The 27,654-nt window shown below is 41.2% G+C and overlaps 7 protein-coding genes across 9 annotated transcripts in view; 4 read left to right on the top strand and 3 right to left on the bottom strand.

Moving 5' to 3' along the window:
- Positions 1 to 18,406, bottom strand: part of LOC115763371 (neural cell adhesion molecule 2) — an 85,057-nt gene extending 66,651 nt beyond the window's left edge. The window contains exons 1-2 of one of the 3 annotated variants that reach the window (XM_030705904.1): positions 15,476 to 15,697; positions 15,330 to 15,392 (exon numbers count right to left, since the gene is read on the bottom strand). In XM_030705904.1, coding sequence (XP_030561764.1) covers positions 15,330 to 15,372 — 43 coding nt within the window. In that variant the 5' untranslated portion in view covers positions 15,373 to 15,392; positions 15,476 to 15,697. Of the gene's footprint in view, positions 1 to 15,329; positions 15,698 to 18,280 lie in introns of those variants that run through there. The other 2 variants (XM_030705902.1, XM_030705903.1) reach the window with 2 other exon arrangements.
- On the top strand, positions 16,851 to 18,222 carry LOC115763373 (caspase-like). Its single transcript, XM_030705907.1, has one exon. It carries the CDS (start codon positions 16,926 to 16,928, stop codon positions 17,826 to 17,828), a length of 903 nt encoding a protein of 300 aa, XP_030561767.1. The 5' UTR covers positions 16,851 to 16,925; the 3' UTR covers positions 17,829 to 18,222.
- LOC115763372 (thioredoxin domain-containing protein) lies at positions 18,402 to 19,474 on the top strand. Its single transcript, XM_030705906.1, has one exon. The coding sequence runs from the start codon at positions 18,464 to 18,466 to the stop codon at positions 19,370 to 19,372; it is 909 nt and encodes a 302-aa protein (XP_030561766.1). The 5' UTR covers positions 18,402 to 18,463; the 3' UTR covers positions 19,373 to 19,474.
- Positions 19,475 to 19,622: 148 nt separating this feature from the next.
- Positions 19,623 to 20,267, top strand: LOC115763492 (transcription initiation factor TFIID subunit 10b). The gene is made up of 3 exons (XM_030706083.1): positions 19,623 to 19,860; positions 19,928 to 20,097; positions 20,154 to 20,267. Exons 1-3 carry the CDS (start codon positions 19,650 to 19,652, stop codon positions 20,247 to 20,249), a joined length of 477 nt encoding a protein of 158 aa, XP_030561943.1. The 5' UTR covers positions 19,623 to 19,649; the 3' UTR covers positions 20,250 to 20,267.
- A 205-nt stretch (positions 20,268 to 20,472) lies between these two features.
- On the bottom strand, positions 20,473 to 21,329 carry LOC115763491 (gamma-secretase subunit Aph-1). The gene is made up of 2 exons (XM_030706082.1): positions 20,884 to 21,329; positions 20,473 to 20,819 (listed from the first exon to the last, which is right to left on the bottom strand). The coding sequence occupies exons 1-2, from the start codon at positions 21,277 to 21,279 to the stop codon at positions 20,496 to 20,498; spliced, it is 720 nt and encodes a 239-aa protein (XP_030561942.1). The 5' UTR covers positions 21,280 to 21,329; the 3' UTR covers positions 20,473 to 20,495.
- Positions 21,330 to 21,965: 636 nt separating this feature from the next.
- On the top strand, positions 21,966 to 23,631 carry LOC115763426 (sorting nexin-20). Its single transcript, XM_030705986.1, has 4 exons — positions 21,966 to 22,125; positions 22,183 to 22,326; positions 22,391 to 23,087; positions 23,145 to 23,631. Coding segments are annotated over exons 1-4 (978 nt in total). The 5' UTR covers positions 21,966 to 22,124; the 3' UTR covers positions 23,281 to 23,631.
- Positions 23,632 to 23,699: 68 nt separating this feature from the next.
- Positions 23,700 to 27,646, bottom strand: LOC115763423 (transportin-3). The gene is made up of 5 exons (XM_030705982.1): positions 27,368 to 27,646; positions 26,206 to 27,282; positions 25,941 to 26,107; positions 24,478 to 25,839; positions 23,700 to 24,398 (listed from the first exon to the last, which is right to left on the bottom strand). Exons 1-5 carry the CDS (start codon positions 27,479 to 27,481, stop codon positions 24,338 to 24,340), a joined length of 2,781 nt encoding a protein of 926 aa, XP_030561842.1. The 5' UTR covers positions 27,482 to 27,646; the 3' UTR covers positions 23,700 to 24,337.
- Positions 27,647 to 27,654: the final 8 nt, after the last annotated feature.

Below are 27,654 nucleotides of genomic sequence, written 5' to 3'. Positions count from 1 at the left end.
GGCATTCCCTGACTGCTGACAGCTGCCCGGCGCACATGGCGTATGATTTACAATTTAAGTGCATATTTTTTATTGAATGCGCAATGTGAGAATTGCATGCATTTCTTTAAAGCTGGACGAAAATTACGTCTGTGACTTCTGGCTTTCTTATACCCAGTCAAAAGTGGAAAGTGTGCAAAGGTAGGTCTGTCCCCAGTGGTCCATGCTTACATACCTTAACCTTCAACTATTGTCACATAACAATATAGCATTTTACTAGTAGTTAGTATCAATATAGTCAGTGCATTATTATTATTAAGAATATAAGACATAGCTACAAACTATCAACATACATTTCAAAATAACACTATCAACTATGGAATTCGGCATCGTTAGACTGGGATTCGAACTAGGATCTAAATATTTAAAATATTTTCAAGCCTACATCAAGAAACGCAAAAAAACTCACAAGAAGGAACGGCTAGTATCGCCAAGCAGAAGATCAAATACTCTTAGAAGAACTCGTTTAATTTTTAAGTTTAGAGAACATGAAACTATTATAATATCCTCTGCAAGGGCGTAGAAAATAATTTGACATTTGTTTAATTGAAGATGGGTTTAATTTTATAATAGTTAATAAGATTCTTTCAAAACTATAGCCCAACGCAAATGGGTTTTGATCTTTTAATTAGGGATTCGTTAAGTGAATGCCCAATTTAAAAAATATGTTTTAAGCGCAGCAAAGGGTAGGTGTACACATGTATGAGTGCAATTGTGGGTGCGGCATATTCCCCAGCCAGCCAGTACAGTTCTATCGAGTGCTGCGCTCTTTTGCAGCTGGTGTTATCCTGCTGAGCTCGGGTCGGCATTTGGCAACAGTTTTACAAAACAACCAGAGTACGACATGGGCATGTGCCCTGTAGCGTAAAGCAATCCGTGCCGCCCGCGCCGCAAACGGGGCGACAGAGTGAAGACAAAGGGCCGAACAGAAGGTAGATACAGGGGCACTACAATTGCAGTTCCAGTGCTACGTGCTCGCTTTTAAGTGAATTGTCGACCAGTGACTGGGCAAACAAAGCCACACACCTTGCACCACTCGCCCAGTCGAGTTCCAGTGATTGTTCTGCTGATGATTGACGTGGACGCCCCAGCAAAGCGACATGCCCCGACTAGAGGCACGAGTGTTGCCTAATGCCTAATGGCCGTGGACGGCTGTGAAGGGAGCAGCACGCATTCTGTATGAGTACACGACAACCACTGCTGCAAGAACCTCAATCATCAGTGCCAGGCAGCACTTTATAAGCGTGTTCTGTGCCGCATATAACACCAGCCCAAAAAAGTATGCTACAGTTTACATTTCTCCTCAACACGCTTAACCCACTTCCTATTTGCTTCTATAACTGCTGCTGCTGCTGTTGTTGTTGTTGTTGATATTGTTGGCAGTTGCCTGTTGGCTCTTCAATTTTGAACGGCTCTGCTGAATGCATTTGCATTATTAAGTGTCACTTATTGACAGCAACAGAGGGCCAAAACAGTCGACACAATTTGCAGAAATTTATTTCGATTGGTTTGCGGAGTGGAAAACATTCGAGGGTCGTAATTTTGACTTCTAGTGTTTCATGTTAAGAACATAAAAGATCATTACGGGGAATTTAGATAATTGAGATGAATAAGTAAATGAAACGAAAGCAATGCCCGTTTTTATGCTAATTGTTAACATTCAAATCGGCTTTGCATTTAGTAAGTTTTATTTAATATTGGATATATATATTTTGTATTAACTTTACTATCGATAGTATCCCGACTCAGTATTGTTTTGATAACTTTATTTTGTAGTTCGAATATTTAGTTAAGGTTTTTACTTAGTTTTGCTTCTGGTCAAAACAATTAAATATTATAATATATATTTTAAATTATATTGTGTTGTTATAAATTATATAAATGTATCTTAAAACACGGCAAAGAAAGATGAAGAGATAAACTTTAAACATAATTAAATCTATGGCTGAATAATATGCGGGCTTTTTATGTCCATATCTTCAAATTTTGTTCCCCAAAGTTTCTTTGTCTTCACCGGGCACTTAATTTACAGCCCATTTAAAAAATAATGTACGGCTCTATTTCGTTTCTTATTGTTATTGCATTTTATAAATCGCCGTCAACTCGTGTCATTTTCGCCAATCAAAGTGTGGCCAATTTCAATGTATTACAAAAATTCTTGAGACTATCGAATATTATTTTTCTTTACAATACTAGATGCGATGGTCCTTAAGAGTTATTTAATTAAAGAGCTTGAAATTGTAGGAAAAATATGCTCATAAGTTATACATCTGCTATTCAACTGGTATTTTGGATTATTGAATGATCATGCAAATGGAAACGCATTGCTTAAATCATTTGTAATTGGCCAAATTATCCATGAACTTTCTTAACTAATTATAAAGGTACAAGCTTCCAGTCCGTATTATTTGTTTGCTAGTTTAATATATTGTAAATATTTCAGTTTGTTGGGCCATGAAGTGAACTAAGTACAAGTACACTGCCCTTATCATTATTTTGAGTATGCGCCTCAAGCTGGACTCATGTTAAGTAGCCAGTTCATTAGACATGTGGCAAACACACACACAAGCAGACAGCATACACGACTTGAATAATATGCGTTATTAAGTGTGCTGAGGGACATGAGGTTGAAATAGAGGCTGGCAACTGGCACTGGCAACTGGTGGACAGATGAGTGGCAAACGGGAGATGGGACTGTGGCCGCATTAGATATGCAAACATTATGCCATTAATTGGAAATTCGCATGTTTCGTGTTTGATTTGGTATGCTGCATTAGTGATGTGGATTGATTCTCGTACGCCTGGGGAGTTTAGTTTGCGGACACAGTAGCTCATTACAAAGTCACGTAGACGAAACTGGGCCAAGATGGACTTAGTCAGCAGAGCAGTGGAGCAGAGCAGAGCAGAACAGGGCAGAGCGGAGCGGATCGGAGCAGAGGCAACATCAAGAGCAACTGTAAAAGTAATTTTATTATCAAATCCAACTTTAACAACTGCAGCGTCTCAGTGCTCGTCCAACTTGTTATTTGGCTTGTAAGTTACAAAGTCCTGTTCGTGTCCTCGGGGTAATAAAACAAAACTTTGTGTTGAAAATGAAATTGTACAAGGAAACAAGAAGGCAGAATGCAGCCAGCGCGTGCAAATGACAGTCGAGCCAAAAGGATTTCAGCAAAATGTAAATTTTATTTGTTGCTTTCGCTCTCACAGTCTATTTCTTGTTTTCCACTTTTCTAATTAGTATTTCCATAAAGGTCCCTGTTGACCTGCTGCCCAGAACACACATTGTCTCGCGTCTCATAACCAGTTAAATTCTCTACCTATGCGCCATGCGTGAATATGTGTGCCGCCTTGATAAGGCTCCGGCCTGGCCACTACCTGGCGCTTATCTGAAAAGCCATTAAGCGGGGTTTCTAGCGCCCACTCGGCAGCCAAGTGCTAGTGTTGTTCCAGCTTTTCCCATTTCACAGCTTATTGTTATTCAGAAGGATTTTTTATTTTTTTTGTTTGTGCTCCCCTTGCTTCCTGCAAAAGTCATAAGAAGTTTGAAAGGTTTTTCGCTCAACTCGTTTTGGGCTGCTGCGTAACTCACTCGAGATGGCGCAGCACCCTTTCTCCATACCCTACTCCCGCTCTTCACTAGTTTTATGGCTGAATTGCGGAACAGCTTAAATGCACTTTTAAATTTCATTGAAATTGATCTTTAATGCTGCCGAATGCTGGCGACGTGTAGCCATCAAAATGCGCTTTACTCGCCTCAAGTAGCTATTAAATAAGAGAAAAGGCAGAAAGAAACTTGGCAACTGGCAAGTGGCAAGTGGCACATAAATCGAGTGCTCCAATTGACCAGCATTGCAAGCAGCTCAGCTGCCATTTGTTCCATCATTTCCGTTTCTCATACGCCATGTAAACACGCAACGAACAATAAGTCATAATGATGGCCGCAACCACACGCAAAAAACCAAGTGCAAGACGGAGCATAAAAACCGCACTGCCAGCTTCCGTAATTGCAGCACGCACTGCAGCATCCCTCAATGCATTTTGGACTGGCATTTATTAACTGTTCACGTGCAGCGAAAAAAAAATAATACTTTAGAATGCCCTTACTGGAAGTACATTAGCTAGCTTAAGATTCGTTTACAAAGAGCAGAAAACTACTCAGCGAAACGAAAATTCAAGAAAATATGCAAAGCAAAATAAAAGTGAAAATTAAAACACGAAGCTAGTTCTTTTGTAAAGTGCTAAACGAGAAACTAAGTAAGAAATGAAGCAAACAGCAAGATGAAAAGGAATTTGAGAATCAAGAATCAAGCGAGAAGCTGAGTCAAACTTAAAGCAAGAAGCAAGGCGAGAAGCGCACAAAGAAGCTAAGATAAAAACAAGTAGAAAGGCCGGAACGCTAATGCGAAAAAGAAACGGCGCGAGAAGCTAAACAAAACAGCAGCGAAAAGCACAGCGAGAAGCGAAGTGAAAAGCACAGCGAGAAGTGAAAAACCCTGCGAGAAGCGAAGCGATAAGTGCACTGAGAATTGGAGTTAGAAGTGTAAGGAAGAGTGGAGTGATAGGTGAAGCGAGTATTCTAGGAAGAAGAGAAGCGAAAAGTAAAACGAAGTGACAAGTGGCGCGAGGAGCAGAGTGAAAACCGCAGCAAGAAGTGCAGCCAGAAGTGAATTCAGAAGCAGAGCAAGTAGTAAAGTAAAGATAAAAAGTGAAAAGCCCAGTGAGAAGCGAGAAGTAGATAAGTATCAGTGAGAAGAATAGAATTAAAAGCGGTGCAAGAAGTGTGACAAGCGAAAGTACAGCGAGAAGCCGAGTGATAAGTGATAAGACAGCACAAAAATACAAGCTGTGAGTAAAATTAAGAATTAAATAAACTTTAGAAAGTAAAACGTGAAAAATAAGAATCGATGTGAAAAATAAAACGAGAAGCGAGAAGCTAATAATATTTAAATTTTAAGGGCATTTAGGTTTCGGTGTGGCGCAATATGTTTTAGTAACCATCTCTAGGTTGTGGTTCACTTCAAGGTTTAAGGTTTGGGTTTTGCTGTGCACTTGCAGTTAGTCTCGTCACATTGGCAAGTCAGGAATAGGATAAGGAATAGAAATTGGAATAGGAATTAAGCAAGCATTCAGCATTTGCTGCGTGACAGCATCTTTTTGACAAATTGAATTTTACGAAGAACGTGCTGTTGTTTCATGACGCTCCATTTGCTCCGCTGAGCTGCATTGATGATGATGCCAACGCGACTTGCGTTACAGTTGCGGCTAAGACCGACAGTTACTAAAGGGTTGGGCGGCTACCCCATGCTGCACAACAGACTCCCTTGGCGTGGCTCTAAAACTTTTCAATTACATTAGATTCTCAAGTCGATGTCAGAGGGGGCGGCGGCGACATGTGCTGCTCCACCAAAGCGCCCGCTGACAAGTCATTAAAAGTGACAAATTGCAACAGGGGCGTAGCTTAAAGTCGTTCGCCCAAAAGTTTTGGACCTGGCATTTAATTAAAATAAAGTTAGTCCAGATCTGTAAGCTAATGCAATTCATTAAATATTTACGAATAATGCCCAGCACACAACTTTGTTAGTCAGTTTATAAATCTACAACAAGTGCACACACACATACACATGTGTATATGTGCTTCACTAAAGACTATAATGGCTTCTGGTTTTCACTCGTCCTAAATTGGCCAAAGTAAAGTCTTTGCCCTGAAAAATATTTTTATTCTGTGCATATTTAGTATTTTCTCACCACAACAACCTGGCATTATTTACCTGTCTTTAAGTCGCATTGAACTTCCACAAATGCTGCCCGCCCACTATAACGGCCTCTTTTCGCCCATCCGTCAGCTTCATTTTACACTGTGCGCACAGTGCACACCTTGCTTCATTTATTTTTAGCCCATACACTGGTTTGGCAATGATAAAAATATGTTCAAAATATTAACACTTTATTATTTATTATCATAATTCAACTACTTTTTTTTTCATTTCAATGTAACATCACGCATTTTCCTACTTGACGGATACGTAATATCTATAATGTAGTTGGCAACGCGATTTATAAAAATAACGGACGAGCATGCAATGAGTGACCGTATATTTTTAAGCACAAACAACAAGAAATCATGTCTTTACTTTAACACAGTTGGCAACGCAACAAAATGAACTTACGGAAGAAAAAAAGAATTTTAAATCTTAATTAGGCTGCAGGTTTCGGACTGGCTATAAGTGACCGTATAGCTGGGAATGCCCGACTAGGAGATACCCTGAATCCAGCGGCTATACATACATTCACAAAAACAAACATACACCAAGCACTTTTTGTATTGTCTGTGCTTCTTCTGTCTGTCCTTCCTAAGCGCTATACTATAAGAAATGCTTTTGTGATTATCTTTGATGTTTATTGTGTAGTTTTTGTAATTGGAGCAAAAATGTAGCATCCAATGTGTGGAACTACCAAATGCCAAGAGAATACACACAACAATGCTCTCGTACGAGGGGGTAGAATGTATCCAAAATGTGAATTATTTTGAAAATGTATATACTATAAGCGTATCTGCATACCAAATTGGGTGTCTTTATAACCACCACTAAGGGTATTTAATATTCGCCTCGCCGTTGTTTCTTGTTCTTCAATGTCGTAACTCTTTATAAATCTTAACCACTGTGCAAAGCCAGCGGCTATCTTGTGACTATGGTGATTACAAGTAAGCAGCATCAGGCAGCAAGCCGCAAGCAACAAGCAACTTTCATGCAACAGTCAAGTGCAGATGCCCTGGCCCAGCGTGGCCTGGCCTGGTCAGTTGGTAAATGGCAACTGTCAGTTGGAGCCAGCGGCTTCGTATTAACTGATTGATAGACTTCAGCTCAATAAATTCAATTGTCAGTGTGGTGTTGGGCTACTGTTACTCTCACAGTTGTTGCTGTGGTAAGGCAGATTTATGCGCAGTTTGCTGCTGTGTAAAAGTGTGGGCGCTTTTGGCCTGGAGGACAAATTGTTAAGTTGGCCCGCAAGAGCTCAGAGCTCGTTACACAAAGCGCGCATATGACAGGCAATTTGTGTTTATTGCCACGGCCATAAAGATTTGTACGCATAAAGTACAGGCTCTGAGAGCCGTTGACCTTCGTTAGAGGCAGCCACACACACACACACACACACACACACACACACACACACACACACACACACACACCAAAGAGAACACCATTTGGCGTCTCATTAAACGTTCATAAAGTTGATTCGTTTTTTTTTGTATGTTTTTTTTCTATTTTTGGCTTTGCTGTCGTCGCTTGATTAATATGCAATTTCTTGATGGCAGTTGCCGCCATTAACACACACACACACGCACACACATACGCCACAAACACATTTATAAGTGCCCATATGTGTGTGTGTGTGTGTGCGACGTCTACTTGAGCGCTTTGCCTTTTGTTGGCGAGCGGAAAAAAACACTGTGGCAAAAACAAAGGGATAATTTAAACTCTGTCATAAACTAGGTTAGCATCACAGCCACACACACACCACAGGCACACACACACACACACACCACTCACACACATACACACTCTGCACACTTTATACTCGCCCCCTGCCTAACGTCTGGCTGCTTTATAATAACTGTCGGTTTTGCGTTTTTTTCTTCATCAACTCGGTATTTTTTTCCCTTTAGTTCCTTTCTGATTTTTTTTTTCTCTTTTTTTGCAAGACAATACGCGGCGTATTTATTTTATTCACATTTTTTCATGGCGGGCGTTTTGGGCTTGTGGATTGTGGGCGTGCCTGGTCCGGGTCATGCGGCATTATGCGCCGCATGCATTTTTATGCGTCGCAATGGCTTTTATCACATATGCATACATCAGTATCCGATTTTTTCCCCTGTTATTTTTTCATATTTTTATTTAAACTTTTTTATTTGCTTGCCTCATAAATTGGCCACAGAGTTGAGGCTGCTTTTGTTATACTCTCATCATGAGGAACCGCAAGCAGCAGGTTTCAAATTACCTTAAAAACTATTTATAAACACAATTTATATTTTAATTGTTTAAGCTGAGTTTTATATTAAAAATTCTTTGATCGTTCACAAATTTGTCTGGCTAATGTCATCTTTCTAGTTTCAATAAAACGTATGTTATTTTATTACAAAATAGTTCACTTAAATATTTCCGCTCAAAAATTGAACATGCAAATAATATATGCACATCTTTATTAGCTTCATAAAAACCGAATATTTTTTCTATTTCCGCAGATTAGATACCTTGGTCTATCTTTATACATTTTTTCTTTTTCAGTTAATACAATCCCCTATATACTGGGGAGGTATGGTAATTTTAGAAAATATAGAAAATTGTTTAACACATCTGTCTATTAAAATTAGATATAAGCAAATCTAGACGATATGGCTGCAACCTTACTTTTTTTGATGTTGCATCCAGCAATAGGTGCGAGTGAGCCACACTCTGTATGTAGCTTGGGGCTCTACTAGAATTCTAAACAAAATAAAATTTCAGAAGATAACCGCAGTAACATTTTACACTGACCGCGATGCTACTTGGCATTCCTCGGCTCTTGAGACAGGGTTTTTAGTTTACACTATCAGCAATTATACTCTCAAAGGGCATACAAAATAAGAGGAGACACTCTCTGGGGCGCTGTTAGCACGAAAATTCTTGCAACTACTTTTTTGTCGACTTGACAACATATGTATCACTATCAGATTTTACCTGTTTGCTTCTTGTTTTGAATTCCACGTTTAATATTTTTTTATTTCGTTTTCAATTTTTTAACTCTTAATTTTGGTGATTTTATGTCAACAAATATCCTGAACACTTTTGTGATAAAATCAATTAAATCCAAAAATGACAGCAATTTTTTGTTTTTGTTAACTTTTTATTTGCATATGCATTTTTAGATCAATAAAAAAATGATGTTATTCAAATATTATTAGTTACTGATTGAATGCACATTTTGGCTGCAATTTTGTCGCCACACTGTTTGTAACATTTATATATACAAGCAATCAATGAATCCCCGACAAGCCATGCAAAAATCAACAAAAAATATCGATTCGTGCAAAACAAAAAAAAGGAAGCAAAACAATAAAATATTTTCCCATGCGACGTACGCACAGAACCAATAAGAACGATTTCGTGGAGAATGCTCGAAGAGAAGTTACCGCGTCTATAATGGCCCAAAATTCAAATCTGTGCAGCACCTATATCCTTTTGTTAATGGGTGTAAATAATATTTATATATATCCTCAAATTTGATAATAAATCTATATGTGGCTATTTCTTGTATTATTATAAAAAAATGTTAGACAAAATAAATGGAATTTTAGATGAAAATTACACAAATTTTCAGGGATTGTGATTTTCACTCGCTCTTGCCAAATTTCGGAAAAAATTGAGATCGATAACGCCCTATAAAGGAAAGATACAGAAAAACAGTTCCTATTAGAAAACTAGTTTGAAACTGATCAGGAATATTTATGTATAAATAAAAATAGAATGTAGAATAGTATATGCCTGCTCAAAACATTTGTACAACTTGCTGATACCCTCTCTGCACATTTTGAACGGTTACGCGGTAAAAAATACACAAATTAAATTGCAGATTCTTGTATGGTGGGCTTTTGCTCTCTGCTGTAGTTGTTGTTCGTTTGTACATTCGTTTGTTGATGTTTATTTGTGCTATTTTTTTTTTATTGAAAACACATGCAAATCGATTATTGTTAACCATTTTTTGCCAATACTTTTTACATGCGCACCAAACTGATCGGGCAATTCGCTTTAATGGCAATGCATAAACATCAATTAAATGCTCCTGATAAATCGCCAGCTTTTTTATGCTGTACTCTCTGCTCGACTATTTATTTAACTTTTAATTAAATTATAACGCCTGTGCCACGCCCACACGGCCCTTGGCTTATCATTTCCCACATCGTGTGCCGGCTTCTTTTGCAACTTTGGTTGACCCGTGGAAAGCAACGCTTGGCTGACTTTGTGTTCCATTCAAATAATGTTCTTTTGTTCTATTGTTCAGTTCGAGCTCAGGTCATAGGTTAATTGATGATAAATGCATTGAGCATTCCGCAGCGCGCTATTCACATGGGGTGCGACTCGGCTGGAGAGAAATTGATATATCAGAGCGCACCCTTTGTATTTGTATAATTCATAATAATAATAATAAACATGGTGTTGAAATAAAGAAAACTCAGCTCGAGTTATGCTGTAATAAAGCTAATAAAAACTGTAAGTGGAAAAAACAACTGCAAAATTAAATTCATCAGCGCGGTTGCGCCAATTTCTGAAAGCTTAAATTAAATTGAATCGAGTTAAAAAGCTTTTGAAAGCACATAAAAACTTTGAACTAGATTTAATTTGTATGCAAGTCCACTGAAAACTGAAGTCTGAACAAATTAGCCTAAATTGTAATACCTCTCTCAATTAAGACAACTTTAAGTTAGAAGCTTAAGCAACAGCCTAAGTGAATACAGATTTTGAAAAGCTTTAATCAAGATTAAATGTATTCAATAAGAAAACTAAAAGCTAAAGGCCCGTTACATCAAACTAAAACTTGATACTGCTCTCTCTCTCTCCCTTGTTCTCCCTCTCACCTTCTTTCCCCCTTTCTCACTCTCTCTCTCTCTAAATTTGGTCCGTTTACTGGAACAACAATATCTTAAAAAAACTTTAAAAAGCACATTAAATCTTTCGGCTGGAAGGTTGAATGTCCGATAATATAGTATTTAATTCTTAAATAAGTTTTTCAATACCTTAGAACTTTTTCCTAAAGGGAAACCACCCAATCAGACATCCACAAATACTGGGTATACTCAAGCAGTAGTCATTTAATTAATGAGGAATTTATTTAATTATAAACAAAGCGAAGCAGCAAAGCAAAACTCACACAATCTAAATTGACGCTTGATAATGCTGCCCACTTGTTTTATCACATTTCCCACATGCTTTCAGCACTGACAAGTAGAATCATTTCTCAACACTGGCCACTGCTTGGTTGTATTACCCGGTAGAAAGATGGTGTACTGTGTGTTTGAGGGTGTGCAAAGCAAATACCGTAACACCGCTCGGCATTATGCTAGTGTCAATTGGTGTAACAATTTGTTAGATTGTCAAAGTGTCTCTGACACTGGAACGCTGCACTAAATTTGTCAACTGAAAACGAGAATGGAATTCATGCACTGAGAGCGTGAAAAATTGAAATTCATTTCAATTAGCTGAGTTTCATATGGGTTGGAATGAGTGTTGCAAATCGGAAGCATATAGTAGAAGTTAATTATTATAAACTAAACATTGTAAACAAACTGAAAGGGTTGCAAGTGTTGAGGACTTAGGACATAGGACTTAAATATTAATTATTGACGTGCGATAATTAGAAAAAATCGATTAGAAATTGATGCCAAATGCCCAAACATGGGATATGAAGCGAACCTTAAAGCGAGACATTGGCACACAACAAAGTTTGAATATAGATAACCATATGCGAATAATATGTGGATATGTATGCCAATAAATTTAGATGCAGATAAATTCGGCTTTAAGCTGAATGAATAAAAGCTAGTTCATAACTGGTTCAAAAGTGTTGCTCTGGAATGTTTCCGCCATGTTTGCTGTTTCATTTGTGTCTGTGTGTAACTAAGCCAAGCATCTCGACCTCGCCAGCCTCGAGCTGCGCCATATAGTGTCATTTACACACACACAAATGCGCGGCCTGACACCTGACAGCCACTCAACAACGAGTGGTTGTCGGATTTAAAAAAGTAAAAAACGGAAAGAGAACGAAATAATAATAAAAAGCGACAGCAACAAAAAAGCAAAGTGTAGCAAACAGTATGCATGCAAAAATGAAAGTACCAAAAAATATAAGAAGAGAATAACGGCGCGGTGTTGACATGCACTGGCGTCGGCAAGGTGTGGGGCGACTAAGGAGGCAAATGACAGGACACTTTTGGATATGTCAGTTATGTGACAGGCACACACTGTGACACTCGAGGCACGAGGCCTCGCTGCGTCTTGGCGACTTTTTTTTTGGATGCCGCAAAACTTGAAAGAATTCAAGGTGAGCCGCACTTTGTGTCCAAAGGCAAAAGTAAAGTCAAAGTTCAAAAGACGGGCCATAAGTTGGACAACAATAAACAAGGGACTTAGGGATTGGGGGACAGCTGGCCGTGTCGACCCGTTCATAGCACAAATATGCAAAGTCAAGTGGCAATTTATCATGCAATGCAACAACAGCAGCGGCGACGGGGGGTACAGCAGGGTGCTGTGTGGGGTTAAGTGGTGACTAGTGCGAGCACAACTAAATTAAATGACCAATGGACAGCTGGAGACCGGCAACCGGCAATCGGCGAGCAGAGCGTTGCGTGGGCATGAATGAATCCAGACACCTACGCCTAGGCACATACAATTGCGATTCTTGTCGCTAATACATACATATATGCATGTGTGTATATACACCCCGCACTGGATAAAAAACAGGGATTGATAAGTTTGGTGAAAGGGTTGGTCGTTTGATAGGATTGGATGCACTTTTCTCAAGTTAGAGATGTCAACATATCGATGATAATATCGATAACATCGTTGTTTTTGCTTTCTATTGATATCAATAGGGAATAACAGTTTTTTATAAACTTAAATTTTGATTACTAATAAATGTCGGCCTTTACAGATTTGATTGAAGGCTTGCCCTTTAAAAATGGATCGTTCAAACATTTGTTAAGCTAAGTCTTAAGGCTTTTGTTATACATTTAACTGTCTTTATAGACAATGGAAATTCGATAACACTATCGAAGGGGTTTTTTTTTATAAAAACATACGAAAACAAAAATCATTTCCAAAGATTAGGTTAGCTTCCTAGTGGGTGAGTTGCTGAAGAAGAGAAGATAGCTTAAAAATAAAAATATATATTTGAACAGGGTATATTCACGTCGAATCTCTGGAATGGCCGTCTTATTTACTTTATTTTTCCTTCTTTTTATTTTTGTTATGTTATGTGAGCCCTCGATTACGCTCCCGTTAGTTAAATCGATGCGACGCTGACCTTTCCCTCAATTAGAGGCACATGCACAGAGCACAGTGCCGGGCAACAGTAAGGGGAATGCTGCTGTCGACGCTTTGGCTCATTAACTAACTGGCAGCAGCCACGTCTATAATTTATCAGCTGCATCTAATTTCTGTGATTTGCAGCACACATATGTTGAATACAGTGTAGAAGCTGACCAGGAGTGGTGGCAATCCACAGGCAACTGGATCGCCGAGATAATGGACAAACCCAATGCTAAGTGCGGCCACAAAAGCCAAGCAATTAACAAGGCGTTCGGTTTAGGAGCTTAGTCATTGGCCAGTTGTCCGGTTGCTGCGCGACGGTCACTTGACAATCCTGGCGATGCGAAAACCCAGTATAACCACAGATGACCTGCAGGCCGGACCCGACAGAGCTGGGCTGACCGGAAGTGCGCGCTGCTGCTTCTGAAGCTGTTGTTGACAAGGCTCTAAAGCAGCGACTGCAACTCGGACTAACCAAAGACACTTGGAGTCGTCAGTAAGCGACCACAACGCAACTAGGCCAGGACATGGGGGCAGAGAGGGCCGAGATGGGAGTAATATGCGTAATTAAACAAAACCGCAAGTGGGGCAGTTGCCCAACATGGGAAGCCTCGCGCTGCAGAGTTAAAAATAAAAAAGGACACCACAAGCGACATAACAAACATAAAAGTACAAGAAGCGGAAAGGCACATTTTGTAGGCACTGTCAAGACGCATCGTATATACCCTTGGAGAGGCACATTTATACATAATATAAACAATATATTTATAAGCTGCATTAACTGATAAGCAAATTCATTATCAATATTTAGCATATTTGCGAAAGCTTAATAGTTTTGCAATACTTGTGAAATAGAAAAAATGTATTTCCTTAAACTTCTTTCCAAATATATATATAGTTCAGTTCAAGCTTATGGCTCCGCTGTTCTTTGTCGTATTAATCCGGTTTAAAGTTCGGCTCATTTTAAATAAAAGAACAGAATTTAAACCGGTTCGTTGTGAGCCCAATTAATTAACATAATACTTTAACGATAGTACAAGATCTGTTCGCGAACTTAAGCTCTAAAAATTCTTAAGTTGCAAAACTATTTTAATAAAGAGACTCAAAGTGACAGAAAAAGAGACTGGAAATAAATGAACGAATTCTTCAAACATAATTTCTTAACAATTTTCAAATTCAATAAACCATCCAAACTACCATGAAATACGAGATACGTTCCAGATCAACTTTTGACAGCAAAGTAGTCCGAACTAGGTTACCCTTAAGAGAATATTCTATCTATTTAGCATTTGGATAGGTTACAAAGCGCATGATATAGTTATGATACCCAGCGTGTGAACTGAGACGTTTAAATTAAATATTTGCTGGCCAGCGTTGGTTGCCGGAGTGTCAAGAAGTAAAACCAAGAGTTAAAACGCAGCGCCACATTAATCTGGAGCATTCAGATTGAAGTGTCTCTGCTCTCTGGATCTGTCAGTGACGACAAGTGTCGGCAGGCTATGTAAAAAAAAAATAAACCTGAAACGAAAGGCTTAATCCTCTGCTCTGGTGCATTTTCTGCAGCAAACGTTTGAGATGACAGAGAGAGATTCAGAGAGCTGTTGAGATATTGTTCAGGGCTCAAACGTCTACTCGATTGCGTATTAAGTTGGTTTCGTTACCGTCCATTGATTTCACCTGTAAACAGAATATGCAACAATGTGGCATCGATTTTATATTAGCCACGGAACACTTGAGCCAGAAAGACCAAATACCCAAAGAGAAATATATTGATATATATAAACGTAAGAACGGCAAACGCAAAGATAAACAACAAAATAAATAGTGGAAAAATATATATATATGCGCCCAACAAAGAAAGATACAAACAGTTGTCCGTGAGACTGAGAATTAAAAGAGCGCACCCCCAACCCAGAACCCAGACATTCAGAATGTTAACCCAGTTAGCTTGCCAAAGCTGTATGCACTCTCAAAAGATTTGAATTCCAAAGTAGCAAAAAATAATATGTTTTAATTCAAGTCCAGAATAAAATTTGTGTGTATGTAAATACTTATTCTTTAAGAGGGAGTGCGAGATATTAAAGCTTTTCGCGAATTATGAACACATTAAAGTAATAGAAAGGCGAATGTAGATCTACATGCGTATGCTTATTTTACATATAATATATAGCTTATTCTTGTACAAATAGTCATGCTTAGAAAATTGGTACTGAACAGAAACTCACTCACCTGTTAAAGCAGCCAAATTTAGAATAAATCCAATTAGCCGCATCACGTTTCACCGCTTGCTTCCTTTCGAATGCCAAAAATATGAATTGTTATACTATATGCTGAACTGCTGTTGCAATTGTCCAAAAATTGTTGCATTTACTAACACTTTGCTTTGGATTAGTTCACGGTTACGCTTGTTGTTCCTGCTTATTGTGAACGCGCCGATCCGGAGCTATAAAACCATAACGACACGAGCACTCACGACGCGCTTGCAGAGAGTGTGCGACAGAGACAGAGATGAAGAGAGACTTCCGAGAGCCGTAGTCAGAGCTTGGAGCTTACACGAAGTGTAAGCCAACCAACGCGCACGAATTTCACTTTATCACTGAATTTGATTTTTTTTTTTTCAAATCTCTTCGCTCGCGTACGAACGTTGCGTTTGGGGCAATGCGCATGACTATCGCAACATTTTGCCGATTTCATATGTTGCCTGCAACATGCACGAAGAACTTGTACACAAATATTAAAAGGCAATTATGTTAGAAAGTAGTTGTCACATCACAAAGCATTTTTTTAATTGAGTATACCTATTAAAATACTTATTAAACAGTAAAAAGTTAGCTTAAATTAATGCTTATCAATGTAGAAATAATATAAATTAATTACAATTTTGGGCAACCTCTAAATTTGATCAATTGCAACTTTAAAAGTTGCGCGCAATAATCAACTATCTATCAACATGTTGACAAGGAAGGGGTAATTCAGGGCACATGTTGCTGCAACTTAAGTCAAAACTAGGGGTATTAGTTCGAAGACCAGCGCAGCTTTTTACTTCAGTTGGGGTAGTCGCTTCAGCTTTCAAATGTATAACAATTGTAGCCATAATTATAACAGTTTCTATAGCAAAATGGCACATTATTCACCTCACATGCAGTAAAAACCCAATTAATGTGCCGGCACTTGGTTTGTTACAAAGCTAAAACTGTTATAATTTGTATGGGAATTACTGTATAATTTCAATTTATTAGTTGGAAAAACAAACCAAAGCTTACAAACATAGAATAACCGTTAAATTAATCGATAACGATAAACTAGCGAAAGCTAAGACGTTTAAATTAAACAGCTATTTTTCCTTTGAAGACCTTTTGGCATGTGTCAGATGAACTATGGCATTTCGATCTTTGCAACCACGAATGAATGGGATATGTGCATTCGTTTACTAAGCTTTTGTTAAAATATTATATAATTATAAATTATAATTGTATGTATGTTTGCCACATGTGTAACTTGTATTTTAGATTAAATCAATTCTCATCTTATCTTCTCATCTCATCTTATCTACCCTTGTTTATTTCACATTAAACGGGTATCACAACTGTAACTTGTATACAAGCTCAATATCGCAAGGCGACACTTTCAATACTATCGATAACATTTTTTTTTAAATTTGCGCGGAATAAACAAATGGCAGCACTTGCCGCCAAAACATTCTTATCAGTTACGTGACGCACGACTTCCAGCTGAATCGTTCAGCACCCACAACTACAACCACAATCGTCTTAAGTTAACCCAAGGGAAGTTGATTAATATTCTAGAAAAAATAATAATTGGACAATGGATGATGATAATGGCAAATCATGCTCAGAAGCTAATGCCGAGCAGAGCGCAACTTCAAATGTCTCTCATGACTGTTCCGACGGAGCCGTTTGGTCTGTAAATAGAGTCCGAAAGGAAAAGGGAATCGTTGCCGAAATGGTTACGCATCGCTATGCCGAGGAGTATAAAATGTGTCATAAGCACCGTGGCCTGGCGCTGATCTTTAGCCATGAGCTATTCAATAAGAGGGGCTTGGCATCAAGGCCCGAAACGAGTGTGGACACCAAAAATCTCGAACGTGTGCTCAAGCACTTGGATTTTAATGTAGAGGTTCACAAAGATTTGCACCATAAGCAAGTTATGAAAAAGATAGCCAGTGCTGTTGCACTAAACCATAGAGAACACGATTGCATCCTGGTGGCTCTACTAACGCATGGCGACAATGGCGTGCTCTATGCCAAGGACAAGTTATACAAGCTGGACGACATCTGGGAAGCTTTTAGTGCGGACAAATGCCCCTCGCTGGCGGGCAAGCCAAAGATATTTATCATTCAGGCCTGCCGAGGCAAACGCAGGGATCCCGGCCATATCCGGCAGTCTATGGGCCACACCGAAACGGACAGTGATTCTGGTAGCAACTATAAGATTCCCAAATATGCCGACTTCTTGATTGCGTTCTGCACAGTGCCTCAATATTGTTCTTGGAGTAATTCAGTGCAGGGCAGCTGGTTTATACACAGTCTCTGCGACGAACTGGAGGCCAATGCCAGGCGTCTGGACATGCTCAACCTGCTCACATTCGTTGCCCAGCGCGTGGCCAACTGCGAGTCCTCCGACGAGCAGCATAAGCAAATCACCTGCACCATGTCTACTCTAACGCGAATTTTGCGCTTTGGGGACAGCCTAAGGGATCGCTTTTAGAATAAATACAAGAAGAGATATCCTTGCCTCATCGTGCTGTTGCTCACAAACGCTTCTCTAAACTTTTTTACTGATCGAATCCAACTAACTTAAAAAGTATTTTTAAAAAAGTTTACTTTCACAATATAAACAATTAATTAATTAGCGATGAGCAAGACTGGCGTGATTGTGATTTTAAAAAAACGCCTCAAAACATGTTTCTAAAACACAAAAATACCTATACATAATTATTCTACTTATCTTCAACATACATACATAATCTATTCAAACAATTATTTGAAAAATTAATTTTATGTTGAAGCAAATAATTATTGTAACGATATGCACTATCGATATATATTTATTTTTTTTTAGTAATTATTGCCTGCGATCAACAAGTACTCAAAAGCCACGAAGCGATTAAGACAATTATTTGTAGTAAATATGTTTTAACAAATAAATGTAATACTCACCCAAATCCTAAAATGTGGATACATTTTTGATATATCGCAATCTTTATATATTCGCAGTTTTCAGCTATCGATAGTTCCTTACGATAGTCACATCTCTTGCACATTTAATATTATTGAGAACTTGCAAACGCAACGTCGGCAGCCAACAAGTGGAATCTATACGAAGTCTAGAAGCCGGCAACAATGTATTTGTATAAGATAATTGGAGCGATTTATCTATTGATTATTGCTGTCTGCTGCGCTAGCATAGAACGCGTTGATGACTCGGACCTGATTCACATCTTAACTGGCGAAGGCGACGTCGTCGCTTTGTTTACGAAAGCCAACTGTGGCGAGTGCGTCGAATATGAGAATGTTGTTGGCAACATCCAGGACGACATAAAGCAGTCGCTGGGCGCGTCGGTTGTTCAGGCGCACGATAGCAATTTAATACACATATACGATCCGAGCAGGGAGCCGGCTCTTCTGTATTTCCGCCGAGGCATTCCAATACTCTATTATGGCGCGATTAACGAGGATGAAATTCTACAGTTCTTCAGCGATAACCGGGAGCCAGGAGTCAAGGAGCTTTCCGATGACAATTTTGAGCACCTGACGCAAGCGTCTACGGGAGCAACGACTGGAGACTGGTTTGTGTTCTTTTATTCCGCGGAATGTGTGCTCTGCCAGCGTTTGTATGCCATATGGGAATCAGTTGGCGGGAAACTAAAACGCAAGATTAATGTGGCGCGAATGAATTCCTTGGGCGCCGGAGTCTCCACAGCGAAACGACTGAGGATTGTCGAAGCGCCCGAATTTATTTTCCTGCGTCATGGCAAAATCTATCGGTATTCGTCAAAGGAATATACTCCCAAGGCCTTCATCGAGTTTGCAGAGGCCGGATATTTAAAGAATACGCATCCGGAAAGTGTACCACAACCATCCAGCTTGTTGGATGAATTATCTTTTGGGCGCGTTTTCGATTACCTAAACAGTTATGGCACGCTTCCATTGGCATTTATGGGCACACTTATTGTGTTGTTTCTTCTATTTACTGTTAAATATTTGTTTAAAGAACCGGCAAAGAAAGCCGCCACTAAAAAAGATAAATAAGTTGAGCGACCGAGTGTAGTTACGCTTATCTTCGAATGATTTCATTTCATGTACACCAGCTTTTGTGTATGTAATAAAAAGACAAAAAATTCGACACTTAAATGAATATGTTGATCATGGCCTGCAATCGCTCAGCACTGACTGACAGCTTGCGTTGCCAACTACTTGAGAAGCGTTGCTGCAAATCTATCGATATATCGATACAGCTGCTTGATATTTTAGCCTTTGCTTTAAACGGTCACACTAAGCGTAATTGATTTGTGCAGCAAAGTTTACAATGGTCGGCTCCAATTTTGGCATCATCTATCACCCGAGTGCTGGCGGTGGCTCTTCAGGGCAAGCCAACACGGGAAGCGGCACAGCCTCTGGAGTTGGCGGTGGCAACAGTTTCAATGCTATTTCCAGCACTGACCGCACTGCGCCAGCATCGCATCTTAGCGATTTCATGTTACAACTGGAAGATTATACGCCTCTACTTCCAGATGCCGGTAACTGTTGCTATTATACTATACTATTACTGTTTTGTAAAACAGACTAAACGAGTTTAACTTGCAGTCACTTCACATTATCTGAATATGGGCGGCTTTCATGCGGATGACAAGCGCATTGTGCGCCTTATCTCGATTGCAACGCAGAAATTCATGTCCGACATCATTGACGATGCACTGCAGCATTCCAAGGCGCGCACCCACATGCAGAACTCCAGCACACCCGGCGGCTCCAAGGTGGAACTCCGCACTCTATATAAAAGTAGCTCTATTCACATACTTTTCCATTGCAGGCCAAGGATCGCAAATTTACGCTGACCATGGAGGATCTGCAGCCGGCTTTAGCCGACTATGGCATCAATGTACGCAAAATGGACTATAGCCAGTAAAACTAGGCAAATGCATATTAAGTTATTTCGTTAAGCTAAGCCTATGAAAATGTCAAATATCCTTTTGCTCAATGACGGTTGAGGGTTGTGACGTCACAAAATTGTCCATACGTTACAGTTGGAAGACATTGTGCATAGGTTGCAAAATAAAGTTTGACAAAATAGTCGTTTTAATGTCACAGTTCTTAAAATAATTAAAGTTAGAATAATGTCTTTTAGCAGAAATGCACTAGATTCTTATACTATTTATCGACACATTATAAACCTCTTAAAACTCCTGCCACTGCCCCCCGCAACCTTGAAGGCTAAGACGCCGGTGAGAATTGTAACGATATAGTTGGGCAGCAGAGTGGCCCAGTAGAGCGCATCCGCATTGAGCAGCGTCAATAGTGAGACGAAGAGATGTGTGACCACCACGTAGCCAATGTGCAGATAGTTGTTAGTATCAAAAGCATTGAAGAAGATGATGCTCCAGAAGGTGTGCAGGAGAATGATTGAGAGCGCCTGAGCGGCAGACGTCATAAAGAAGAGGTCAGTGCCGCCCTTTAGGCCCATTGTGCCAGGTCCACTCTAGAAATTGAAAACAAAGATTAGAAACTCCGCTTGGATTAGGATTAGTTGGTGTGGCACGTACCATATCTGCCAGTACATTGACCAGCGCAAACATGCCCGATATGATGCCAAATCCTAATCCCGAGACATAGGCCAGAATGTGCTTGTTTTCCGTGATGCGCGTATCTTCAGCGACGGCGTGCAGGCCCTGCTCCGTGCTGCGCAGAATGCGGTAGATGATGTAACGGAAACATTCCTGAAACAGCACCGAGAACACCACACCAAAGGCTAGCACATCCCGCAGTGGCACGACCGCAAACCACAACAGCGACGACAGCAACAGCGAAAGCAGCCAAAAAAAGGCGGCCGCTATAAGTATTATGATGCGCACGGGTTCATTGGCAATGGAGAACACAAATAGTGCAAATGGGGGTCCAAATGCAATAAATGTGCAGCCAAATAACTCGGGCAGCGTCATACTTATTGCCACTTAATAGAAAAACCGCCCACCCTGTTTTCTTTTTCCTTTTTTTTTTTTTGTTGTCGGTGACAAGCCGATTAATTGTTCGTGACTCGTGCCATGACGTTATCGATAACGATAACATACTCTTTTGAAACTCTTTCAAATGCAGCTTATGCATTTTATAACAACGCTGGCACTATGTTCTATTGGTATGCATCTAATCAAATATATATTTTGTGTACATATATACGCAATGTTTTTTACAAAGCATAAATTGAATGGAGATTTAGCATACGCATAGACAACAATACAGGCACATATTATTAAAGAGCATTTAACAGTCAGTTTTTTGATAAGCGATGACAAAAGCCGATACGTTGTTCGTGCGTGAGTCGTATAAGGCAAATCGATACCGATAACATAATGTTTTCATACGCTCTCCAAATGCTGCTTATGAGTTTTTTAACAACGCTTGAACTACATCGCATGAGTGAACAACAATTAGTACTATTTGTACGATCATTTTTAATTGGATGAATGCCTTTACACAAAAACAATATTAAGTATAAAATAATTAACTATAAATTCAGCTTTTAATAATGCACGCCCTATGCTTAGCCAGTATTTATTCTTAGAGAGCATTCGAAAGTCGGTGCATTGTATGTTTGTTTTAAAGACAAAGGCGTCCCACTTAGTGTCTCGGTCTGATTGGTCATTGTTTTGGTTTGGGTCTACGGGGATTAGTCACGTTAATATTTGCAAGCGTAATACCTTCACGAGACGCAATAAATAAATTAATAAAAGCAAAAGCTCGATATTGTACTGCTAGTAGCCCATTTATTTTTTTGCTCCCATTCGCAAGTGTGTAATCGGCATGCATAACTCAAGTTGAACATAATTGAAACTCTAACTTTCTAGTGCATGCTGTGATGGCAACACGTCTACTGCCCCACGATCCTTCGACGGAAGGTCCGGATCCAGACGATGAGCCTGATAGTCCTGCCATTGAGGCCGCCGCATTGGCCATACCAGATCAGACTGCAGACCGGACGGCCCAGAAAGGTGCGTATGCTAGATGCCAAAAGCAGGTCAAGTTTTCTTACTTCACATTTTATGTCCGCAACAGCTTTCTGGGAGAGTTTTAATCCAGTTAAAAGATTTCGACCTACTGCCGATGGCAGCACGGAGCTGCGCTTTGAGATTCTGCGGGCGCACATAATGCCACGTGAGATTGAGGATGCCAAAATCAAACGCTTCATTGCCTACGAGCTAACTGTGCGCCAGGACTCCAGCATCATGGACGAACAGCCTGTCAAGATTGAACGACGCTACACAGACTTTCGAGAGCTTTATCAGTGCCTGAAGCGGCAGCATCCCAACGAGCTGAGCAATATCAACTTTCCCAGCAAAGTGCTTGTGGGCAACTTCTCGACTGAGCTGATCGCCGAGCGTAGCGCCGCTTTCACAATGTTTCTCACGCATGTTGCTAGCCAGCCCAAGCTGCGCGATTTGGATGCATTCCTGAACTTTCTACAGCACGAGGAGCTGACCCAGGCGTGTCAGTATCTGGACGAGCGCCGCAACGAGATGGCCATTCCCATACTCGAAAACTGTTTTCGTCTGCTGAACAAAATCTACATGAATCGCTCCCGACCCGTCCTGTTGATACTCTGCCGTCTGGTGGCTGCCTGCACCGCTTCGCCGGTGCCTCATCACTCGGCGGAGCATTGGGCTCTCTTGGCGCTCAATCGCTTCGATACACTCTGTGATATTGATCTGCTGCCGCTTTATATACCGCTGTTGCACACCTGTGCGCATTTGTGGCAAGTGCAAAGGTTCTCAACTTACCAGCTTAAGACTGATTGTTATTCTTGTTGCAGGTGGCAGCGCGGTCAGGATCAAAAGCCCATTACGGATCGCTTAACGGATATGTCCAGGCAGGGCATTAACACAGCCAACATAACCAGCCTTATGCAGGCCATTCACAAGCTCGATCCCCGTACTGAAACCATATAAATCACATACACATATATATATAAACACATACTCACACTCATAGAGCCGTAGAGCTAAGCAAAAAGTGCAATTAGTAAATTTATCGTGCAATTAGTATTAATGTATGTCATATTTATGTAACATGTACTTCGTCACACGCCCTATTCACGACGTCCCCTTATGTGTTGTTTTTTGTTTTATAGAAATATCGTGAGTTGTGTTGCCTATTTATATACCCTTATCGTGATTGTAACTACATCGAATGCAAAAGCCTATTGTACGCAAATTAAATTATCTAAATTAATCATTCCTTTCAGTATTTCATCAATCTATTATCAAAATTAAGACAAAATTTGAACTAAGAACTAATTTAAAAAAATATATCATAGAAAATATTCTTTTTCCTTCCCATTCATTGAATATGTGCGTCACGTTTTACAGGAAATGAAAATTACATCAATTGTTTGGCAGTGCTTCCAATTTAAAAAAAAGCTAATTAGCTAAATTTAGAGGGAAAAGCTTTAAAAAATACTGCCAGTACTCAACGTTTATGTTGGACCTGCCCGACTGGGAGATACCGTGGACTCACATTTTGTATATACATTTGATCACGCCGCAACCTAAGGACTAAAAATAAAAACTGTCAAGCTTACTGTCCGATCAATATACACATCAAAAGTTAAGTAGTTCCTGGGAATCAATTTATACAAACAGATTTAACGGCAACTGCGGAACAAAGAGGCTGAGTCGACATTAGCGAGCGCTGTGGTCATTAAACATTTTTAGCATATATTTTAGGTCAATTTTTTAAACTAAAATCTAAGGTGCACTTAAATAAATCAACTTATTGTACGTTACGTGTGGATCTTTTAAACCCGCACGCAGCATAATAACGCTAACCAACTAAAGTTAAATGTATAAATACGATCGCATGCATCTGACAAGTTGGCAAGTCTTGTATCCAGCGGTTGCTCAACATTGCGTATACATAATTTCAAATGTACAGTTCATCATAAATAATTTTCAGGATCTCTGCTCAGAGCCGGTGTATTTTGGTGGTGGTGGTGCGGCGGTGGTTTTAGCGGAAAAGTCGCGTAAATGTTTTCAGGGCCTGTGCGACGGCTTTCGTGGTGTCCGCTCTAAAATATGAGAGCATAGGCAATTTAGAAAACATGATTAAAACGCATTATTTATGGGTTTGCATTTCGAAAGACTCACCTCAGCACCGTGTTGCTAAACTCATCCAACTGCTGTTGTGTGGCAGTTACATAGCCGCCGCTGTTCTTCTTGGGCAACGCATCCAGCGCATGGGCGAGGAAGGGCTGCATTTGTGCATTCGAGACGACATGCTTGAGCTCGGTGAGCACCTCGGCGACATCGGCGAGCATGTAGGAGTGCAGCTGGAACACTGATGCCTGTATCAGATTCATGACTAGCGCGCCGCCATGCTGTGTGGCCAGCTCAATAACCAGTGGTCGGCACTCGCTGTGCCGTTGGTTGCTGCTGCGTCCCCAAGTTAGCAGATTGGTGAAGAACTTCATGACCGAGGAGTTGGCCTCGCGATGGTCCAGTGAGCAGGCAATTAGCGCGCACTGAAAGATGGGCGTGATGAGGCTGCTCTGCAGCAGCTGCAACGGACAGCAGTCCAGGTAGCGTGAGGCCAGACGGAAAAAATCATCAACAGTATCGGGATTGTTGCGCAAGCCGTTCTCCAGCTGCAGCAGACCAAAGGTCGGCTCAATAAAGGCCTGCAGCATTTCCAGCAGGCCGCTAATGCATTCGTTCGACTTGGCAAACTCATCGACCAGTATAGAGCCCACGTACAGAAAGCAGCTGTGATGCTGCACCGCATAGAGCACAACGATTTGCTTGATCAGCGGCTCCACCAGCAGCACCGCCTGCTTGCGCACCATGCGCACAGCATAGCGTATTAGGCGGCAGGTGCGCTCCATTATGCGCAGATCGCTTTGGTACTTTTCCAGCACACGCGAGATGAGTGGCCAGGCATCATTTAATATTGCAACTGTTGGATGCTCCACGTTGTCGGGCACATCGGGATTCGTGTGGCGTATAATAGCACAGGCGCGATCAATCCAGTAAACGGGATCGCTGCGCTCACCCTTCTCCAATGGACAGTGGCTACTTTCCAGTAGCTGTGCCAGCGGCTGCAACTGAAAGCCCACAATCTCGCGGAGCGCCGGCTGCAGCTGCTCACGCGGCAGCTTCGTCAATATCAGGGATATGCCCTTCAACAGCCCAATGGCCACATCGTTGTTGATCTGAAAGCTGTCCAAGCTGCGCGCGATCTCCACCAGGCCGCTTATGTGACAAATCATCTTCTGCCTGCACGCCGCGCAGATGGAGGTGAGCGCAATAGCTGCCGCTGGTGCCAAGCCGTTCTTCTGCTGCAGCGCATACAGCAAAAAGTTGAGCACCGCCTCCAGCAGGTCCGAGTGATTCTCAATCCAGTCGCACAGCTCACCTATCAGCATTATCGATGTGTACCGCACCGCAATATGCGTCTGATCCGTCATGTTGAGTATCGCCTCTACCACCTTGGGTATCACATCATTCTCCTCGCTGCAAAAGTATTTGATCGGATTAATATGAGATCGGAAATATAGAACTTCCACTCGCAAGTGTGGAAAAATCGCGGACGAATGTATTAGGAAAGTACGTACGGCAATATATTCTTGGCAACATTTTGCATAACAAAGAGCGCTGCTTCGGTAGATTCCCACGTTGTGTTTGGCTCTTGCAGTATAATAAACATTTGCTTGAAGCAGGCTCCGGAGCCAACAATGAAGGCCACATCCTTTAACAGATCCGAGACCTTTCGTCGAAAATCCTATAAACAGAAAAACCCTTTAGTAAACTGCGAGTACAAAGTTAATGGAAATTCGGTTTCCCAGATTGACCAGCAACAGGTCTCTACTATCTTCTTACATAGAAATTGTTATTCTCCTCGATGAGTCCATCGTGATCGCTTTCCATCTGCGCATGCCGATATAGAGCGCTAATTAGACGCTCAACGTGAGGCCGGAAGCGGGCTGTCAGCTTTTCGTCGTATCGCTGAAACAGATCCTCGCTGAGCTTGTACCACAAATGAAACGTGATCTCGGCCACCTCGTAGTCGAAATGGCCCACACAGAGCAGCACCAAGTCCAAGCCCTTCATCGCGTGCTGCGACTCGAACATGTCCAGGGAGAAGGCATCGCACAGAGTCGTAAAGATGCGGCAATAATTAATCGTTTTGTCGGTGTCCTCGTGTGCGACGCTCAAGTGATACGCCGTCTCCAGTTGGCAGACGGCTTCAAAGATGCGGGCCACCTGTGGATCAGTATCCACGCTGCCGCTACGCGTGCCCATGCAACTAAGTAGAGCACAGACGCATTCGGTCGCATTGTCATGCAATTTGCCAGAGGTCTCCGCCGGCTGACTGAGCAGCCGGAAGGCGAGCTGGGAGAGCGCATTGTCGCAAATGTGGGAGAGCGGGAACGCGTGTATGACTAGCCAGGCGCTGTATGTGCGCAGGGTCGCATTCCAAATGCGCTGCTGGTCCAGATCCTCGCGCTGCGCACACACGCACAAAAATTCCAGTACACACTCGGCGCTGGCGTCCAGCTGCTTGTGCACCTGCTCCCGCCGATTCGCACCCAGTCGCAGATAGCGCGAGTCAATCTCCTCGGGCAGCACCTTGAGCACCTCCAGCAATGGCCAAATGGCCGATGGATGCGGCGCGAGCGTTTTTAACAAGTCACTGATCGGCTCCTGCCACGTGGCCATCAGGAGCGCCAGATCGGCCACGGCCAGGCTAAGCTGTGTCACAATTACATTGTCCGTCTGCTCGTCGATTTGACCAATGTGGGTGATCAGCGAGTCCCGCAGAGATTCGTGTGTGTGCGGTGGAAGCTCGCTGAACGAGTTCTGTATTTTGTTACGCATCGTCTGGGCGGCGAAGTAATTGGCGTGTAAGTCTCGTTTCTGGTGCAGTAGCTCGTCTGCTATGGTCCACGAGTATATCTGAGGCAACAAGTGCAAACATTTAGCATAATATGCCTCATTTTGACTGAAAACTCCTGCCAAACTCAAGTAGGCCAATACTTACCGACTTTTGAAACTCCTGCAGCCATTTGTTGGCCTTCTCCTGCTCCTTGGGATTGGTGCCTTGGAATAGTGCACTGATCGCTTGATATACAATATCTACCGAATATGTATCCATTGCGCCGTCTTGCAGGTAGATGTAATCAAAGCATTTAAATTAATGTTACAGAAGTTAATGTTGCTGTTGAAAGAAATTGTGGTGGTTCGTCGATAAGTGTCGGCAATCGGCTGATAACTTTTTCGCTAGGGCTGTATTTTTCTATACTGGAGTGACATTTTTCATTTTTTTGT

The sequence above is a fragment of the Drosophila novamexicana genome, unplaced genomic scaffold (assembly GCF_003285875.2).
Source record: "Drosophila novamexicana strain 15010-1031.04,08,12 unplaced genomic scaffold, DnovRS2.1 tig00000739-arrow-arrow-pilon, whole genome shotgun sequence".
Taxonomy (NCBI): domain Eukaryota; kingdom Metazoa; phylum Arthropoda; class Insecta; order Diptera; family Drosophilidae; genus Drosophila; species Drosophila novamexicana.
Note: the sequence above shows the minus strand (reverse complement) of the source record. Positions and strands in the feature narration are given on the sequence as shown.

Excerpts from the sequence above, each read along its gene's own strand:
- LOC115763426 (XM_030705986.1), top strand. Across the intron at positions 22,327-22,390 it reads AGACCGGACGGCCCAGAAAG|CTTTCTGGGAGAGTTTTAAT; the intron begins GTGCGTATGCTA and ends TGTCCGCAACAG. Across the intron at positions 23,088-23,144 it reads CACACCTGTGCGCATTTGTG|GTGGCAGCGCGGTCAGGATC; the intron begins GCAAGTGCAAAG and ends TTCTTGTTGCAG.
- LOC115763491 (XM_030706082.1), bottom strand. The coding sequence starts at position 21,279 with ATGACGCTGCCCGAGTTATTTGGCTGCACATTTATTGCATTTGGACCC. Across the intron at positions 20,820-20,883 it reads TCAATGTACTGGCAGATATG|AGTGGACCTGGCACAATGGG; the intron begins GTACGTGCCACA and ends TTCAATTTCTAG.
- LOC115763423 (XM_030705982.1), bottom strand. The coding sequence starts at position 27,481 with ATGGATACATATTCGGTAGATATTGTATATCAAGCGATCAGTGCACTA. Across the intron at positions 27,283-27,367 it reads TGCAGGAGTTTCAAAAGTCG|ATATACTCGTGGACCATAGC; the intron begins GTAAGTATTGGC and ends TTGTTGCCTCAG. Across the intron at positions 25,840-25,940 it reads GTTGCCAAGAATATATTGCC|CGAGGAGAATGATGTGATAC; the intron begins GTACGTACTTTC and ends ATACTTTTGCAG.
- LOC115763373 (XM_030705907.1), top strand. The coding sequence starts at position 16,926 with ATGGATGATGATAATGGCAAATCATGCTCAGAAGCTAATGCCGAGCAG.
- LOC115763372 (XM_030705906.1), top strand. The coding sequence starts at position 18,464 with ATGTATTTGTATAAGATAATTGGAGCGATTTATCTATTGATTATTGCT.
- LOC115763492 (XM_030706083.1), top strand. The coding sequence starts at position 19,650 with ATGGTCGGCTCCAATTTTGGCATCATCTATCACCCGAGTGCTGGCGGT. Across the intron at positions 19,861-19,927 it reads GCCTCTACTTCCAGATGCCG|TCACTTCACATTATCTGAAT; the intron begins GTAACTGTTGCT and ends TTTAACTTGCAG. Across the intron at positions 20,098-20,153 it reads GCACACCCGGCGGCTCCAAG|GCCAAGGATCGCAAATTTAC; the intron begins GTGGAACTCCGC and ends TTTCCATTGCAG.